General features: G+C 42.2%; 1 protein-coding gene across 1 annotated transcript in view; it reads right to left on the reverse strand.

Annotated features, from left to right (window-relative positions):
• rims2a (regulating synaptic membrane exocytosis 2a) overlaps positions 1-20,680 on the reverse strand; it is a 1,139,701-nt gene that overhangs the window by 674,424 nt on the left and 444,597 nt on the right. The window contains exon 6 of the mRNA XM_063054936.1: positions 17,261-17,595. Within this exon, the coding sequence (XP_062911006.1) occupies positions 17,261-17,595 (335 nt within the window). The remainder of the gene's footprint in view (positions 1-17,260; positions 17,596-20,680) is intronic.

Below are 20,680 nucleotides of genomic sequence, written 5' to 3' on the forward strand. Positions count from 1 at the left end.
TTGCTTCTGCCCCACCGCATTTCTGCATGCCTCGACACTGTTTTATCCCCTCTTGTTCAATCCCTTCCCACCTATGTTCGTGACACTTCTCATGCTTTGGATTTTTTCAATGATTTCAAGTTCCCTGGTCCCCATCATCTTATTTTCATCATGGATGTCCAGTCCCTATATCCCTCCATCCCCCACCAGGAAGGTCTCAAACCTCTCTGCTTTTTTTTGGATTCCAGACCTAACCAATTCCCCTCTACCAGCACTCTCTTCTGTCTAGCGGAATTGGTCCTTACTCTTAATAATTTCTCCTTTGGCTCCTCCCACTTCCTCCAAACTAAAGGTATAGCCATGGGCACCTGTATGGGCCCCAGCTATGCCTGCTTTTCTGTTGGCTTTGTGGAACAGTCCATGTTCCAAGCCTATACTGGTACACTCAGGTTGGAGGAACAATACCTTATATTCCACCTGGGTAGCCTCCAACCTGATGGCATGAACATTAATTTCTCTGACTTCCGTTAATGCCCCTCCTCCCCTTCTTACCCCATCCCTGATTTTTATTTTATTTTATTATTTTTCTCTCTTTCCCTCTCACAATAACTCCTTGCCTGTTCTCCATTTTCCTCTGGTTCTCCCCTCCTCTTCTCTTTCTTCCAAGGCCTTCTGTCCCATGATACTCCCCCTTCTCCAGCCTTGTATCCCTTTTGCCAATCAACTTCCCAGCTCTTAGCTTCATCCCTCACCCTCCTGTCTTCTCCTATCATTTTGGATCTCCCCCTCCCCCTCCCACTTTCAAATCTCGTACTATCTCTTTTTTCCGTTAGTCCTGACAAAAGGTCTCGACCCGAAACGTCGACTGTACTTCTTCCTATAGATGCTGCCTGGCCTGCTGCCTTCCACCAGCGTTTTGTGTGTGTTGCCATAGTTTGTGGAATCAGTTCCGTGTTGAGGTGAGTGTGGGTTTCCACACTGGTTCAGAAGCCTGATGGTTGAAGGGTAATAACTGTTTCTGAACCTGGTGGTGTAGGACCCAGGGATTCTGTATCTCCTTCCCAATGGCAGCATCAAGAAGAGAACATGGTTTGGATGGTGGGGGGATACTCTGATGACAGATGCTGTTTTCTTGTGGCAGTGCTCCTTGTAGATATGATCAGAATCTAAATTTCAAATGTGCAGTTGATTATTGCATTTAGATCCAATGCAATAGTGCACTCAAGCTAACTGCCTCATGACTTGTCCTCAAAAATTACTGCTCATTATGAAAGTGAACTGATTGTTAGATCACAATCCATGCGTAAGCCTTGTTTTCTGATTTGACTTAGACTATTTGATACCCTATAGTTGGGATCAAGTCATAATTATAACAAGGAAAGTTTATTTTTATGGGTATTAGTTAATACATGGGATATATATTAATTGTTGGGGGCTGATGTACAGTCATGTACCTAATAAAGTGGCCACTCAGTGTATGTCTGTGGTCTTCAGCTGCTGTAGCCCATTCACTTCAAAGTTTGACATGTTATGCATTCAGAGATGCTCTTCTACACTGCACTGTTGTAACACATAGTTATTTAAGTTACTGTCACCTTCCCATCAGCTTAACCAGTCTGGCCATTCTCCTCTGACCTCTCTCATTAACAAGGCAGATTTGCCCACAGAACTGCTGCTCACTGGATTTTTTTTTTCATTTTTCACAACATTCTCTGTAAACTCTAGAGACTGTTATGTGTGACAAACCCAGGACATCAGCAGTTTCTGAGATACTCAAACCACCCCATCTGGCACCAACAATCAAAGTCACTTAGATCACACTTCTTCCCCATTCTTAAGTTTGGCCTAAAAAACAACTGAGCCTCTTGATCATGTCTGCACGCTTTTATGCACTGAGTTGCTGCCACATGATTGGCTGATTAGATATCTGCATTAATGAGCAGGTGTACCTAATAAAGTGGCCACTGAATATATTTGATTTCCTTACAAACAATTAAGGAAAAGCTTTTCACAGTTTCAACCTCACTTTATCTTAGTTTGTTTGTGCAGCTACATTAATAATTTGTGGCATTTTGGACGTTACATCAGTTTACAAATTTCTCACATCAACCCTGACCTGGAAACTATAGGCCTCAATCTTATGGTTTATAAATAACCGTAGCAAATGTTGTCAAATTTAAAGGTTTGTCAAGGACATATTTTCTGTCTTTACACATTAACCAGTTTGATCAATTTCATAAATAAATCCACCAGAATATACAGTATCTGTGCACAAACACATCAAAATTAAAAATATTTGCAATTGAAAACATTGGAAAACATTGAAAGTTCCCTCCAAACACCCATTCTTTATCTGTATTTGTATCCAGCAGATTCTAATATATACTTCTCTGATTAAATAAATTAAAGCAGCGACTACCTCGTCAAATACTTTCATAACGTATTTCTTATAGACTGTTCTAAAATACATAAAACTGTAATTTAATAATTGGTTTATAAAATGTTAAAATGATTATACAAGGAAAACCTTGCCATTTTTATTTATAAGATGAGAGACCCTCCAACAACCCTTGGACAGAAACTTTTAACAATGGAATTTTCCTACCTTTAGATCTTTGATGGTCTCCCTCTTGCCTGCTTGCAAGTACGTTCTGTGTAATACTTTACCTGATACTATGGCAGAACTTACACAACCTATGCAATCCAACACCAGAAAAGTGATCAGTTCCTGAAACAACTAATTTGAAATGGGCCAAGTACCTGCAGTCAGACGTATCTGTTTCCTCAATAGTTGGTAGCCTGCTAGTCGTACCAGTAACCCTGAACATCCACACGCTATCCAAACAGCAGAGTGGGCAGAAGAACTACCCATCACACTAATTAATTACTTAGTTTCAAATGATGGCAGCAATTTCTTCAAAACTTTAAAACACATGTCACCGGGATTCCAGGAAAGCTCTGTGTTTCTGCTTTGGTTTTCTGACAGTTAAAGTAGATTTCAAGATTTACGAGATCCATTGCCACTGGAAGTCTCCCTGCAGCAAAGAGGAGGAGGAGCACGAATTGTTGCCTGAGCAGTCAACTGCACCTGTCCAAGTCACTGTGCACTTTTCAAAAGCAACCCAGCATGATTATGTCTCAAAAAAATGTGCATTTTGTGGATTTTGGTACTTTTTAGTTTACGTGTAGTATTTTCCCTCAATATCAATTTCTTGAAAGATATACTATATACAATAGTATATAACAAAACAATAATACAAGACCAATATCAAAAATAAATACACCTACTTGAACAATTGAAATGAATATTAAGCATTAAGACTACCCTTTAAGAGAGTGCTGTATTTTCTATGTCACATGCCAAGGCCATACTATGTTACAGTTTGCAAACAATGAAATTAATCCTCTTTTTAAGAAAAGTTATACACTGTCTTCGCTTGCAATCATACCCTCAATACTGTAAGATCGAATTCTCACAGGAAAACAATAGTACTTCTGCAGATAAAATGCCAGCATAATTCAAACATCATCTGGTAGTTAAGATTGAACATTAAAATGGTAATGAGATCAAGACCTTTAAAATTTGTAATGAGCTCAATACAGATTTTAAATTTATTGTTTTCAATTCCTACAGAGCCTTAGAGTATAATCTGATTAGTTCCTTTTATTTGTGTAAACGGTATTCTAACTTTTTAAATTTCTATCAATGCCATTTTAATACATCAAATAAGGGTTTATTTTTCAGGGATGGGAAATTTGAAACGAGACTTATACTGTCTTCTGCAATTACATGAGAAGTGATTTACTCACCCAAGGTTGCTTAGTGCTCGTTCAAAGAACTCATTTTGGAGAAGGATGTCATGTTGGTTTGAGAAAACATTATTTAAACTGGTTAAAACAGAACTGCAGAACTGACGCAGTGCTTCAAACTGCATTTTCAGCCTTTACCCCCATGTACTGTGAGGCCGTCTATCTCACTTGTAACATCAAATGCCAAAATGCCAATCACATGCCTAAATCATCCTGACCTGTGTAAAAACTACGATCTGATGAACACCAGTCAATGGTTAATTGTTCAGACGCCACCCGCTAATTCATCCAGAGAGGCTAAGAATTTTTAACACCATTACTGACTGTAGCAATAGTGCTTTGCAGCAGTGAGGGCTCCCCATTCCCAGCTGCAGCGTCGAGCACTCACAGATTTCTACTATCTGAATGCTTATTAAACAAACACAGGCAAGATGCTTTCATCAGGAATTCAAGCACATCTGACTTCCAACAACCAGGCTTCGCACGGAATCAGACCAAGGGAGGAGGCAAATGCAATGGAAAAGGAAAAGAACAGCCCGTACGTCTATACGTCTTTAAGGTACATCTCAAATGAAAAATAGGCAAATAACGGAGAGGGAGAGGGAGAGAGCGAGAGAGAGAGAGAGAGAGAGAGAGAGAGAGCAAGAGAGAGAGACAGAGATAGAGAGAGAGAGAGAGGAGGGAGTGAGAGAGAGAGAGAGGAGAGAGAGGAGGAAGAGGGAGTGAGAGAGAGAGAGAGAAAGAGAGAGCAAGTGTGGGCATATATGTGTGTGAGAGAATGAGAGAGCAAGTGCGTATGTGAGACGGAGAGAGAGAGTGTGTGTGTGAGAGAATATGAGGGTGAGTGTCTGCGTGAAAGAGAGAGAAAGAGAGCATGTGTGTGAGACAGAGAGAGAGAATGTGTGCGAGAGAGAATGAGAGAGTGTGTGCTTGAGAGAGAATGTGTGTGTGCAAGAGAACGTGTGTGCGAGAGAATGTGTGTGAGAGAATGAAAGAGTGTGTGTGTGTGTGTGAGAGAGAGAGAGAGGGAGAATGAAAGAGTGTGTGTGTGAGAGACAGAGATAGTGTGTGTGTGAGACAGAGAGAGAGTGTGTGTGTGTGTGAGAGGGAGAAAATGTGTGTGTGAGAAAGTGAGTGTGTATGTGAGAGAAAGAATGAGAGTGAGTGCGTGTGTGTGCATCTGAGAGAGTGAGTGTGTGTATGTGAGACAGAGAGTGAGAATGTGTGTGTGAGAGAATGAGAGAGTGAGAGTGTGTGCGAGAGAATGTGTGTGTGAGAGAAAGAAAGAGAAAGTGTGTGTGTGTGTGAGAGAGGGAGAAAGTGTGTGTGAGAGAGTGTGTGTATGAGAGAGAGAATGTGTGTGTGAGAGAGTGAGTGGGTATGTGAGAGAAATAATGAGAGTGAGTGCTTGTGTGTGCATGTGAGAGAGTGAGAGTGTGTATATGAGACAGAGAGTGAGAATGTGTGTATGAGAAAATGAGAGAGTGAGTGTGTATGGGAGAGAGAGAGAACAAGAGAGTGAGTGTGTGAGAGAGAAGGAGAATGTCTGAGAGAGAATGAGAGTGAGTGTGTGAGAGACGGAATGAGACTGTGTGTGTGAGAGAGAGAATGAGAGTGAGTGTGTATGTGAGACAGACAGAGAGAGAATGAGAATGTGAGTGTGTGTGTAAGAAAGACACAGAGAGAATGTGTGTAGGAGAGAGGATGAGAGAGCGAATGTGTGTGTGAGACAGACAGAGAATGTGTGTGTGAAAAAGACTGTGTCAGTGTATGAGTGAGTATGAGTGCGAATGTAAGTGAGTGTATGAGCAAGTGTGAGTAGAAGTAGAAGTGTGAGTGTACACACAAATGTCCAAGCAATTGGAGAATGGTGCTACATATTTTTAACCTATGATAATATTTTCATGATAGTTAATACCTGTAATCATTATATAAATAATATTGAAGATAACAAAATGATGTATCAGATTTCAGTGAGTTCATTTTGAAACAACATATTTATGTTAGAATTTCTGTAAAAAAGTCAGAGGGACAGAACGTGGAAGAAGGCCCTTCAAGCCATTGAAGCCAAGCCAACCATTAACAGCTCAATTACACTTATCCCATCATTTTTTACTCTTCCCACTTTCATATCAGCTCCCATCAGATCACATCTACTACACACTTCAGGGAGTTTACAGCAGACAATTAACCTACCGACTCACACATCATTGGGATGTGGGAGGAAAGCAGAGAATCTGCAAGAAGCAAACTCCACCCAGACAACACTTGGTCAGGACTGAACCCAGGTCTCTAACATCATGAGACAGCAGTTCTACTAGCTGGACTACTGCTCAGTAATTTTCCACTATCACTAAGCCCTCCGCTATCCTGATGATCTGCTCACCTGTACAATGTATCATCGGCAGATATTTTCCACAGCAAGGGAAGGAGACAAATTCTTTGCATGTAATACGCAAAACAAAGGTGCGACAGGAACTTTCTGAAGTGCTAACATCCCTTGAGGGATGGTTTCTATTTTGGACACTCCTAGCTTGCCATTTGGGACAGCGCGTGCGCGCGCACATACATCTATAATTCATTCCTGTTGAGGTATTGTTCCATAATGAACATATTTGTTGATTAAGTTCAAAGTCTATCACAAAAACACACCGTTTAGCTAATGTCTCATGTATTTATTTAAACAGTCAGTGCAAGAATATGATGACTTACTGCAAGCTGCCCCCTTCACATCCACGCATTACTCTGTCATAAACATTCTACTCCATCTATGTCTTGAAGATGACTTTGCACCTTATTGTCTACCTGCACTGCATTTCCTCTGTAACTGTAACACTCTATTCTGCAATCTGTTATTGTTTTCCCTCGTGCCACCTCAGTGCACTGTTGTATTGAATGGATCTGTATGAGCAGTATGAAAGTTCATCGCTGTACCTCGGTACAAATGATAACAATTTACAAATTCTGACAATATGTTTACTCTGAGTACATTGAATATAGATACCCTCGAGTGACAAACAGTCAAACAGTTAATAAATCAGAACTCTAAGGCACGGTTAATATATTAACTTGAGAGCAAGGCTGAGGGTTCATGACAATAGCAGGAAGACAAAAGAGACTGCTGATCGAAAACACTTACTCCACAAATGCTGCTTGAACCATTGAATCTTTCTAGTGTTCTTTTACTGTGTTGAAGATTCATATTTTTATTACATAGGAGGAGGCCATTTGGCCTATCAATGGCAGATATCCATACAATCCCATTGAACCCATTCCATTACATATTTCACTGCAACCATCATGTTCCATAAGACGTAGAAGCAGAGTTAGGCCCATTTAGCCCATTGCCTCTGCTCTGCTAATCCTTTTTGGCTGATCCATTCTCCTGGCATCTTCCTGCAACCTTTGTCGCCCTGACTTATCAAGAACCTATCAAACCTCTGCTTTAAGGATGCAGAGGAGATTTACAAGGATGTTGCCTGGATTGGGGAGCATGCCTTTTGAGAATAGGTTGAGTGAACTCGGCTTTTTCTCCTTGGAGTGACAGAGGATGAGAGGTGACCTGATAGAGGTGTATAAGATGATTAGAGGCATTGATCGTGTGGATAGTCAGAGGTTTTTTCCCCAGGGCTGAAATGGTTGCCACAAGAGGACACAGGTTTAAGGTGCTGGGGACTAGGTACAGAGGAGATGTCAGGGGCAAGTTTTTACTTGGAGAGTGGTGATTGCGTGGAATGGGCTGCTGGCAACGGTGGTGGAGGCGGATACGATAGGGTCTTTTAAGAGACTTTTGGATAGGTACATGGAGCTTAGAAAAATAGACGGCTATAGGTAAGCCTAGTAATTTCTAAGGTAGGGACATGTTCGGCACAACTTTGTGGGCCGAAGGGCTTGTACTGTGCTGTAGCTTTTTTATGTTTCTATGTTTCTATTTAAATATACTCAATGACTTGGCCTCCACAGCCACCTGTGGCAATGAATTCCACAGATACACTACCCTCTGGCTAAAGAAATTCCTCCTCATCTCTGTTCTAAATGGACATTACTCTATTCTGAAGCTGTGCCCTCTGGTCCTAGACTTACCCACTATAGGAAACATCCTGTCCACATCCACGCTATCTAGGCCTTACAATATTTTATTGGTTTCAATGAGATCCCCTCTCATTCTTCTACACTTCAGCGAGTATAGGCCCAGAGCCATCAAACGCTCCTCGTATATTAACCCTTTCATTCCTGCAATTATTCTCCTCTGGACCCTCTCCAAAGCCAGAGCATCTTTTCCTCAATAAGGGTTTCAAACTGCTCACAATGCTCCAAGTGTGGTCTGACCAATGTCTTATAAAGTCTCAGCATCATATCCTTACTCCTATATTCTAGTCCTCTCAAAATGAATGCTAAACTTGCATTTGCCTTACTTACCACCAACTCAAACTACAAGACAACCTTTAGGGAATCCTGCACGAGTCCCTTTGCACCTCTGATTTTTGATTTATCTCCCTGTTTAGAAAATAGTCTATGCTTTTATTCCTTTTTCCACAGTGCATGACCACTCACTTCCCGACAGTGTATTCCATCTGCTACTCCTCTGCTCATTCTCCAAATCTGGCTAAGTTCTTATTTCCTCAACACTGCCTACCCCTCCAGTTATCTTTGTATCATCTGTAAACTTGGCCGTTAATTTCATCATCCAAATCATTGACACATAATATGAAAAGTAGTGGTCCCGATACTGAACCCTACAGAGCATCACGAATCACCAGCAGCCAATCAGATTAGGGCCCTTTATTCCCACTCTTTGCCTCCTGCCAGTCAGCCAACCCTCTATGCATGCTAGTTAGTATCTTTCCTTTAATACTATGGGCTCTTGTCTTGTTAAGCAACCTCATGTGCGATACCTTGACAAAGGCTTTCTGAAACCCAAGTAAACAACATTCACTGTCTATCCTGTCCATTATTTCTTCAAAGAATTCCAACAGATTTGTCAAGCAAGATTTCTCCTTAAATAAACCGTGCTGGGATCCTGTACCAACCTGATTTTGCCAATATGCCTGCAGATTAAAATCCGCCAGGACTATCATATCATTGCCATTATTACATGCCTTTCTATCTCTGCTTGTAAATTGAAGCACACATCCTGGCTACTGTTCAGAAACCTGTATATAACTCCCATCAGGGTCTTTTTACCCTTGCAGTTCCTTAACTCTACCCACAAGGATTCTATATCTTCCAATCCTATGTCACCTCCTTCTAAGGATTTGATTTCATTATTTACCAACAGAGTATCCCACCTCCCTCTGCCTACCTGCCTGTTCTTTCAATACAATGTGTATCCTTGGATGTTAAGCTCCCAGTTATGATCTTCTTTTACCCATGACTCAGTGATGCCCACAACATCAAATCTCTAATTGTGCTACAAAATGATCTACTCTATACACTGCATGCATTCAAAACATAGCACCTTCCGTCCTGTATTCATCAACCTTTTTAATTTAGCCCTGATGTTACACTCCAACTCATCTCACTGACTATCATTTGCCTGTCCTTCCTCACAGTCTCAACTATGCAATGCATCAACTTGTACACTAACTGCCCTATCGTCAGCACTATCACTCTGGTTCCCATCCCCCTGCAAATAAGTTTAAACCTTCCCCAACAGATATGAAAAACTTGCCCACAAGGATATTGGTCCCCCTCCATTTAGGTGTAACCCGTACTTTTTGTACGGGTCATACCTTCCCCAGAAGAGATCCCATTGATCCAGAAATCTGAAACCCTTCCCCCTGCACCACTTCCTCAGCCGCTCCATCTGTCTATCATTCTATTCCTGCCCTGACTAGCACATGGTACAGGGTGTAATCCAGAGATTACTACCTTGGAGATCCTGCTCCTCATCCTCTCTCCTAACTCCCTATATTCACTACGCAGGACCTCCTCCCCCTTTCTACTGATGTTATTGGTGTTAATGTGCACCATGACCTCTGGCTGCTCACCCTCCCGTCTGAAAACTTTCTGCAACCATCTTGGCCCTAACACCTGGTAAGCAATACATGATTCTGGTCTCTCTTTTGCAGCCACAGAATCCCCTAACTATTAAATCTCCTATCACTATCCCTCTGCCCGAATTTACTCTTCCCTGCTGAGCGTCAGAGCCGGACAAAGAACCACTGACCTGGATGCAGCTGGTGTACCCTGGGAGGTCATCTCCTGCAGCAGTATCCAAAGGGGAATCCAAAGTTGCAGAGGGGAATGGCCTCAGTGACTACCTACTCTCCTTACCTCTCCTGGTGGTTACCCATCTACTATCTACGCCTGCACTGTGGGTGTGACCATATCAGCACATGTCTCATCTATGAGGTTTTCAGTCTCCGGATAATCCTGAGAGCATCCAGCTCCAGTTCCATTTTCTTGGCAATGTCAGTCAAGAGCTAAAGTTAGCTGCACTTCCTACAGGTGTAGTCATCAGGAACACTGCTATGTACCCTGAAATCACACATCTCACAGAGAGAGCTTTCTACTGCCTGAACTACCAACCTGCCTGCACTTGTTATACCTCTAACTTCCCAAGCTTAACTTCTAGCCTGTACCTGTTCTTGCCAAAGCCTGTTGAGCCAAAGTCTAGTCACTCCAACAATGTCCACTCCACTTTCATCCTACTTCATTTTATTGGCCTCTGCCGAGTGCCCAAGAGACCCTGAGCTCTTTTTAAACCTTGTGCTGCCTGACCAACAAATGACCTCTCACAATGGTTGCAGCCCACCAAACAAAAATGCCCATTGCACCAATCGCCAGGACCCACTCTCCCCAATTCTCCTGTCATCTACCTACACAGACACTGAGGCTGGGAGATATCTACACTAACTGCAGCAGCATTGTGATGCCTGGCTTGTACCTTTTTCTTTCAAGTCAGTGAAAACCTAACTAAATAAGGGTCATATGTGGAAGTAACAAAGAAACTGGTGACATTGCAAATTGCCCTTTGTGTATAAGTGAGTGGTAGCATCTATGAGGAGTTGATGAGCCTGTGGCTAAATTAAAATGGAATTATGGTGCAGACTCAATGGACCATAGGATGTTTCTGTACCAAATAACTCAATGGCATTAAATACTAGCTTTGCAACAAAAAAAGCTTATAAAACTGGCATTTTTCCACCAAATTAGTAAGTTCGATAATTATTTTACTTTAATAACTCCTGTGATTATTTTCTTCCTCAAAGTATCATTGTCTTTTTTACTGAAGAAAGATCAAAAACCATTCTGATTTCACTTAAGATGGAACAATTCTGTGTTGTAGAACATAGAACAGCACAGCACAGCACAGGCCCTTCAGCCCTTGGTGTTGTGCAGATCTGATTTAAAAAAGTAATTAAATACAGAACTGAATTAACCCCTCTGCCTAATAATGTCAATATTCCCTCCTTTCCTCACACATTCATGTGCGTATATTCTGCCCACTAGGCATCTGTTGTATTTGCCTCCACTACCAACCCCACAGAACATTCCAGCCAATCACCACTCTCTGTGTAAAAAGAAACTTGCCCCTCTTAACTTTGAACTTCTCCACTCTCACCTTAAATGCATCTCTCCAGTATTAGATATTTCAACCCTGAGAAAAAAATGAGATATCAACTGTCTGTCTATATCTCTTATAATCTCCCCTCAGACTCCACCAGTGAAAGCAACTCAAGTTTGTCCAATCTCTTTGTCGAGCACAAGCCCTCTAATCAAGGTAAAATCCTGGTAAACCTCTCCTGCGTCCTCTCCAAAGCCTCCACATCCTTCCCATTGCAGGCAGAGAAGATACACTGAAAGCTTTTGCCCCTCTTTCAAATAACTGGCAGCTATCACTATGGGGTAATTGAACCTGACAGTTCTAACACCGTCAACAGCCCGCCTACTCAAACTTCTAACCAATCCCTGTCGCTCTCCCTGAACCGAGCACTGCCACTCATCTAACAACTGAGAGATCTGCTCCGCCCACATCTCGTACGCCTCCGCCCCTTTAGGGGTGGACAATATCACAAAAGCCAGTGGAGCCTGCCATAGCTGGAACATTTATTCGCAGACACTATCTCCGAATCAGACCGCTCTTTCCTCTCTCTCCTAACAGTATGGACAGGCCCTGGTCCCACCACCAACACGCATGCAATAATAACCAGCAATCCCACAGAGACACACATTACTGATTTAAATATGGCAATCACGCAGCATACCACTGAATTCAATCCCGGTCGAGCCCCCAAATGTAGCCCGCCCCCCCAGTAAACCTCAGGCTCACCCAACTTGCTTTCGTCTAGGGGAAGCAGCTTTCGGCCCTACCAAACTGAGTAATCAAGTTTGTTTAGATGCTGTGTGTTGTACCCCACTCCGCCAAATAACAGACAATACACCAAATACGAGTAAATGATTACAATTTATAGATATTACCTGAAATATATAATTAATAGAGATAAAATATAAAAGGAAAGTAAAAGGCGCCAAACTTATCAAAGTTCAACCTTTTCGTGCACAAACAGTTGGAGCTCTAGTAATGATCCTCTTTTCACCATTCGATCCCCTCTGACCACCTTGACCACCAGCTGGGACCAACCACGGTGGTCGACCAGACGCTCCACACGAGTCTGTCTTTGTCTCCTCTCCTTGCCGAAGACCCTGGACCTTGGACTCCGGCTCGGGGTCCGCCCCATTGGCCAGCTCACAGCATCGCATCCAGTCTCGCTCTCTCTCTCTCCCCCCCCATCGCGCCTTCTGCCCAAAAACCCGCGCATCACAATAGCTTACAGACACACAAGAAAGAATAACATCTATCCCAATTGGTTAGCAACCGAACACAACTCCTCTATAACCCAAACAAGCTGCTAGCGAGAGAACTTTCTCAGCAGTTAACATAACAAAGAAGCCATTTTGATTAGCCTATGCAGTAACATAAAAGAAGAAACTCCTTACACCATAATGAGCCAACCAGAATTAAGTGCAGTAGTACATTACTAAAGGTGTATGCCAACTGATCTGACAAAAACTGAAGAGACTAGCACCACGTTGTATTTAAACAAGTTATGTACAAGGGATGTAATGAAGTACACTCAGTGGCCACCTTATTAGTCATAGTCATTATCATACTTTATTGATCCCAAGGGAAATTGGGTTTCGTTACAGTTGCATCAACCAAGAATAGAGTATAAATATAGCAATATAAAACCATAAATAATTAAATAATAATATGTAAATTATGCCAGATGGAAATAAGTCCAGGACCAGCCTACTGGCTCAGGGTGTCTGACCCTCCAAGAGTGGAGTTGTAAAGTTTGATGGCCACAGGCTGGAATGACTTCCTATGACGCTCAGTGTTGCATCTCAGTGGAATGAGTCTCTGGCTGAATGTACTCCTGTGCCCAACCAGTACGTTATGTAGTGGATGGGAGACATTGTCCAAGATGGCATGCAACTTGGACAGCATCCTCTTTTCACCACCGTCAGAGAGTCCAATTCCATCCCTACAACATCACTGGCCTTACGAATGAATTTGTTGATTCTGTTGGTGTCTGCCACCCTCAGCCTGCTGCCCCAGCACACAACAGCAAACATGATAGCACTGGCCACCACAGACTCGTTGAACATCCTAAGCATCGTCCGACAGATGTTAAAGGACCTCAGTTTCCTCAGGAAATAGAGACAGCTCTGACCCTTCTTGTCGACAGCCTCAGTGTTCTTTGACCAGTCCAGTTTATTGTCAATTCGCATCCCCAGGTATTTGTAATCCTCCACCATGTCCACACTGACCCCCTGGATGGAAACAGGGGTCACTGGTGCCTTAGCTCTCCTCAGGTCTACCACCAGCTCCTTAGTCTTTTTCACATTAAGCTGTACATTAGGCACACCTGTACACCCGCTCATTAATGCAAACATCTAATCAACAAATCAGGTGACACCAACTCAGTGTATAAAAGCATGCAGACATGGTCAAGAGGTTCAGTTGTTGCTCAGACCAAATATCAGAATGGGGAAGAAATGCGATCTAAGTGACTTTGACAGTGGAATGATTATGGTGACAGATGGTGTGGTTTGAGTATCTCAGAAGCTGCTGATCTCTGGGGACGCTCACACCTCTAGAGTTTACAGAGAATGACTCAAAAAACAAAAACATCCAGTGAGCAGCAGTTCTGTGGGTGAAAATGCCCTGTTAATGAGAGAGGTCAGAGGAGAATGGCCAGACTGGTTCAAGCTGACAGGAAGGGGGCAGTAACTCAAATAACCACACATTATAACAGTGGTGTACAGAAGAGCTCTCTGAATGCACAGAATGTTGAACCTTGAAGTGGATGGGCTACAGTAGCAGAAGATTGCATTGCCTAGAAATTGCAACCCAATTTCTTAGAAACTCTAGCTCATTCAAAGGATGCAATAGATGAACAAAGATACTGCAGTGGGTGGCAATGATGATTTCAGCCATTGGCCTTCTGCTAAAAATTCGAGAATCTAAAGTATGCTTTAGTTACCCCTTTTTAGAGGCCAAGTTCAAGGAGACTATTGATGAGGGGAACAATCAACCCACAGGGGGCAGGAGGCAGTGAAACTTAGCGATGGAAGGAAGGGGAGGCACAGATCAGGAAGGTACAACAGCTGGGAAGTTATGAGGGAGAAACTGGGAGACTGGCAGTCAGAAGTGCAACCCTCTGAGAATACGGCTCCGTTTCTCCTTCAGTACGCCAAAAAAGAAATCTTAGAAGACAAGGAATCTGTCTCCTCATGCAGGCTGATGCAAAAATCCCATTGAGGTACACAGATGACACACTCATCGGTGCTCGGTTGATACGAAATTATCCAGAAATTCACTGCAGGGAAAAAAAATCCTGACACAGCAATAAAAAGAACAGCGTTATGCAACTGAACTTCTAGACGTGTCCTGTTTCAAGGTAAAGTGAAATTGCCTTGTTGTAACTCAGTACGCTACAAAACTAAGTTGATTCGTACATTTCTGTCTTATTAGACCACACTGCATCATGCACTTTCTCACTATGACCAGTTAACCGCTTGGGCACGAGAGACCGCCACAGCTTCTCCTCTCAACAATGCTCCACTAGTAAGCTAACTAAAGTAACACAAACCTAGCACTAACAATATGTAGGTCGACACTGCAGTGCCAGTGATTCTGGGAGTCAAGTCCACAAAAACTCCATGGACTGCAATAAAAACAGAGAGCTGGAAATATTTAGCAGGCAAGGCAGCACCTTTCGAGAGTGAAGCAAAGTTCACATTTCAGGTCAATGACCCTTCATCAGATTTCACTGTTTTAAATTATTAACCCTGTTCCTCTTTCCACCGACGCTGTCTGCTGCTGATTGCAGTAGCTCCCTCTCTCTTCTTTTTTAATTCAGATTTCCCACACCTGCATTTTGTTTGTTCTTCACTTCATCTACGGTTACATATGTCACGTGTAAGTCTTTCATAAAATTAACAAACGCAGAAAAAGAAGAAAGGACAAAACCAGAATTTATAAATACAAGAGATTCTGCAGGTGCTGGAAATCCAGAGTAACACACACACACACAAAATGCTGGAGGAACTCAGCAGGCCAGGCAACGTCTGTGGAGAATGAAGAGAGTTGATGCTTTGGGCTGAGTCCCTTCATTGGGACTGGAAGGGGAGGGGAGAAGAAGCCAGAATAAGAAGGTGGGGGAGGGGAAGGAGTACAGGCTGGAAGGTGCCAGGTGAAGTCAGATGGGTGGGGGTGGAGCAGATGAAGTGAGAAGCTGGGAGGTGATAGGTGGGAAAGGTAAAGGGCTGAAGAAGGAATCCAAAAAGAAGAGGAGAGTAGACCATGGGCGAAAGCGAAGGAGGAGAGGCACCAAGGGGGGGAGATGATATGCAGGTGAGGAGAAGAGAACAAGTAAGACTGGGGCCAGAGTGAGGAACATAAGAAGAGAGAAGGGGGAGGGTGAAAACAGAATTTATTCAGTTTCATTCTAAAAAAAACAACACAAAAACTCAATAAATGCACAGGAACATTTTCCTCTTCTCTGGGAATGGCACTGAAATTAAACTTCTAACCAATAATTATTTTCTTTTTTTAATGAAAGACATCTTTGCCATAGAGGGAGTACAAAGAAGGTTCACCAGATTGATTCCTGGGACGGCAGGACTTTCATATGAAGAAGGACTGGATGAACTGGGCTTATACTCGTTGGAATTTAGAAGATTGAGGGGGGATCTGATTGAAACGTATAAAATCCTAAAGGGATTGGACAGGCTAGATGCAGGAAGATTGTTCCCGATGTCGGGGAAGTCCAGAACAAGGGGCCACAGTTTGAGGATAAAGGGGAAGCCTTTTAGGACCGAGATTAGGAAAAACTTCTTCACACAGAGAGTGGCGAATCTGTGGAATTCTCTGCCACAGGAAACAGTTGAGGCCAGTTCATTGGCTATATTTAAGAGGGAGTTAGATATGGCCCTTGTGGCTACGGGGATCAGGGGGTATGGAGGGAAGGCTGGGGCGGGGTTCTTAATTGGATGATCAGCCATGATCATAATAAATGGCGGTGCAGGCTCGAAGGGCCGAATGGCCTACTCCTGCACCTATTTTCTATGTTTCTATGTTTCTATGTTTAGTCTTCACACTTCTGCACTTTATTTCAGCTAAGGTTTCTATCAGCATCAGCCATTACTGAACTTAAGAGGAAGAACATAAGGGAGACAGATTTCTTAATGACTGGAATACAATGGGTGGCAGCTGGCTGGATAAAATGTTCTCTTAGGTATGCCAGCACAGACAATTAATTATTACTGGCATTCCTTTAAGGTCTTGCCTGCACCAGCAGTGACATTCAAAACACATCAGCAGAACCTTCTCACAGGGGAATTCTAGTGGGCATAAAGTCAATTTTGCTACATTTGCAACTTACTTTCTTAATTTACTTCTATGAAATTACACAGAAAACAAAATTTCATGCATGTTTTATACTAAAATAAGCAACTGTTTTCCTTTATTTTACATGGGAGGTAAAGTCAAAGAAATAAAACCTTGGCCTGGTATTTGTGGAGCTTCAAAATTCACCTATTTGCCTTTTTCCTCCACCTAAAACAGAAATGGCTCTCTGGATGCCAGCTTAGCAGTTGATTTAAAATCAGTTTAATGACTTACCATGTTTAATGAAGATGACAGGAAAGTGTAACTTTTGCCTACCAATACTAATGCAAAACAAAAGAAAAATTGCACAATTTTGCATAGACATCAACATTATTCTGCACATGCTGTAAATCCAGAGCAAAACACCAACGACTGGAGGACCTCAGTTGGTCAGACAGCATCAATGGAGAGAATGAACAATCAATGTTTTGGGCCAAGCCACTTGGGTCATGACCTAAAATGTCAACAGTTTATTCCCCTCCATTGATGCTGCCTGATCTCCTGAGTTCCTCCAGCAAGTTGTGTGTTGCATAGACAAGAGTTCCGTTCATTTTTATGCAAGTGCCATACCTGTCCGTGGGTATCTCACTGGCAGTCTGCATTGAATGCTGCTTCACCCCTGAACCATTTTTGATTGTATCTTGTCGCGTGAGCCCTTGAGGTCTGTTTTTGTCTGACGCTGGTGTAGAAATGTCCCCTGAGGGTAAAGGACCTTGGAATTGGGAATGCTCCTGTAGTTTTGCTTTCTTTTCCTGTGGTGCTTCTTCATTCGTGTGGGCCAGTCCCATCGTGGACTCTGTCAGGCTGGTCTCCTGCGCTGTGTTTGGTCCACTGCTGTAGAACCAGGCCCCTGATTTTGTGAGGATTTCCTGTTGTTTTCGGCACAAGTTACACACCCACATCACCTGAGACAAGAAAATTAGGTTATTCCGGGTACCGTAACTGAAGTAATTCCAAAAACAAGATATTAACCCTTCTGAATAAAAATAAGTTAAGTTTAACCTGCTGTCAAATAAGCTATTAATCTAGCAGATATATATCACAATTAAAGGTGAATTTATGCACATAATAAATATACATGATGTAAATATATTAACATTTATATTTAAACAGCAGTGGTTAGGATTTTCTTTCTTTCTACTCTACTGCCTTTCCTTCTACAGCCAGGAATAAGCTAGAGCACTGTGAATTGCTATCAATGCCTTGTTATACGGATTTGTCTATAAATCAATCCAAACATGACAAATCCATCTACTGTAAATAGACAAGATGGGATGTCAGCTAAAATTGCAATTCAAGCCTAATTTCAAACCCAATCTACTATGCTTAACTTTTCTGATCAAAAGTAATGCAATACTTGAGAACACTACCTCGAGTATTAAAAAATGCTTGTATATTGCATATCAAATTTTGCCATGTACTTATATTTTGTTCAGCAGATATGTAATATGCTATTCTCTTGGCCACAAGCTAAAGGTTATACCATTACAGAAGGTCAGAGAAGGAGGTGTGTGCTCAATTTTCAAAGTTCAAAGTTCAAGATTCAGTCAAACTCAAACAAAACAAAACTGTGGTGCCCAATAAGAATATATTCGAGAAACTGAAAAAAAATACTACAGTACAGGAAAACTTTAAATCTGGTTACATTTTTCTTCTCATTAGTTTCTCACTGTTGCTTTATTCAGTCTCCCTCTCAAGTAATATGCAGAAATACAGTGCTTTTCAACAGGAACATTAATTTGTGTCTCAGGATGGGTGTATAATATGAAAAGATGATCTGGCACTGGAGAGGGTCCAGAGGAGATTCACAAGGATGATTCCAGGAATGAAAGGGTTATTAAACAAAGAATATTTGATGGCTCTGGGTCTGTGCTTGCTGGAATTTAGAAGGATGATGGGGGAATCTCATTGAAACATTTCCAATGTTAAAAGGCCTAGACGGAGTAGATGTGGAAAAAAATGTTTCCCATGGTGGGGGAGTCTAGGACAAGAGTACATATTCTCAGGGTAGAGGGTCATCCAGAGATGTGGAGAAATTTCTTTAGCCAGAGGTGGAGAATTTGTGGAATTTGTTACTACATGCAGCTGTGGAGGCCAGGTTGTTGGGTGTATTTAAGGCAGAGTTTGATAGGTTCTTGATTGGACACGGCATCAAAGGTTACAGGGTGAAGGCCAAGAAGTGGGACTGAGGAGGGGAAGAAAAAGATCAGCCATAATTGATGGTGGAGCAGACTTGATGGGCCAAATGGCCTAATTCTGCTCCTATGTCTCTTGATCTTATGGTCTTATAATAGATTGGGCTCAGATGATCAGAAGGACAGGAACTCTGTTAGTAGAACCAGGAGTGGTCTTGGTGCCTGGCAATTTTGGAATCAGTACCTTGCCATTAGGAAATAAGTTACTTCCCGATTTATCATGTTTTGTGAAGATCAGTCACATCGGAGAGGAAATTGACGAATGACAAGATGGCTCAGGTAGTCATCGGTGATGTTCTATGAGCTGCCCGATGTGGTCGTTCTATCAAACTCATGTTGAATTTGTCCTAGTTGGGCGGTCTTTCATTGATTCTGTTATCGTTAATATTTTATAGAGTTTTTGTATATGCCCACAAGAAAATAAATCTCAGGGTTGTATCTGGATACATATATGTACCCTACTTTGATAATAAAATTTACTTTGTACTTTAACGGGGATATCGAGGAGCAGATAGGGAAACAGATCCTGGAAAGGTGTAATAATAACAGAGTTGTCGTGATGGGAGATCTTAATTTCCCAAATATTGATTGGCATCTCCCTAGAGCAAGGCGTTAAGATGGGGTGGAGTTTGTTAGGTGTGTTCAGCAAGGTTTCTTGACACAATACGAAAGGTAAGCCTACAAGAGGAGAGGCTGCACTTGATTTGGTATTGGGAAATGAACCTGGTCAGATGTCAGATCTCTCAGTGCGGGAGCATTTTGGAGATAGTGACTTTAATTCTATCTCCTTTACAATAGCATTGGAGAGAGATAGGGACAGACAAGTTAGAAAAGCGTTTATTTGATGTAAAGGGAATTATGAGGCTCTCAGGCAGGAAATTGGAAGCTTAAACTGGAAATAGATGTTCTCAGAGAGAAGTACGGAAGAAATGTGGCAAATATTCAGGGGATATTTGTATGGAGTTCTGCATAGGTATGTTCCAATGAGACAGGGAAGTTATGGTAGGGTACAGGAACCGTGGTGTACAAAGGCTGTAATAAACCTAGTCAAGAAGAAAAGAAAAGCTTACAAAAGGTTCAAAGAGGTAGGTAATGGTAGAGATCTAGAAGATTATAAGGCTAAGAAGGAAATTAGGAGAGCCAGAAGGGGCCACAAGATGGCCTTGGCATGCAGGATTAAAGAAAACCCCAAGGCATTCTACAGGTTTATGAAGGGCAAGAGGATAAGATGTTAAAGGATAGGACCTATCAAGTGTGACAGTGGGAAAGTGTGTATGGAACCAGAGGAAATAACAGAGGTATTTAATGAATACTTTACTTCAGTATTCTCTGTGGGAAAGGATCTTGGTGATTGTAGAGATGACTTGCAGCAGACTGAAAAGCTTGAGCATGTAGATATTAAGAAAGAGAATGTGCTGGAGCTTTTGGAAAGCATCAAGTTGGATAAACCACTGGGACCGGATGAGATGTACCCCAGGCTACTGTGGGAGGCGAGGGAGGAGATTGCTGACGCTCTGGTGATGATCTTTGCATCATCAATGGGGACGGGAGAGTTTCTAGAGGATTGGAGGGTTGCGGATATTGTTCCTTTATTCAAGAAAGGGAGTAGAGATAGCCCAGGAAATTATAGTCCAGTGAGTCTTACCTCAGTGGTTGGTAAGTTGATGGAGAAGATCTTGACAGGCATGATTTATGAACATTTAGAGAGGTATAATATGATTAGGAATAGTCAGCATGGCTTTGTCAAGGGCAGGACGTGCCTTACGAGCCTGATAGAATTTTTTGAGGATGTGAC

Source organism: Mobula hypostoma, chromosome 1, assembly GCF_963921235.1.
Source record: "Mobula hypostoma chromosome 1, sMobHyp1.1, whole genome shotgun sequence".
Taxonomy (NCBI): domain Eukaryota; kingdom Metazoa; phylum Chordata; class Chondrichthyes; order Myliobatiformes; family Myliobatidae; genus Mobula; species Mobula hypostoma.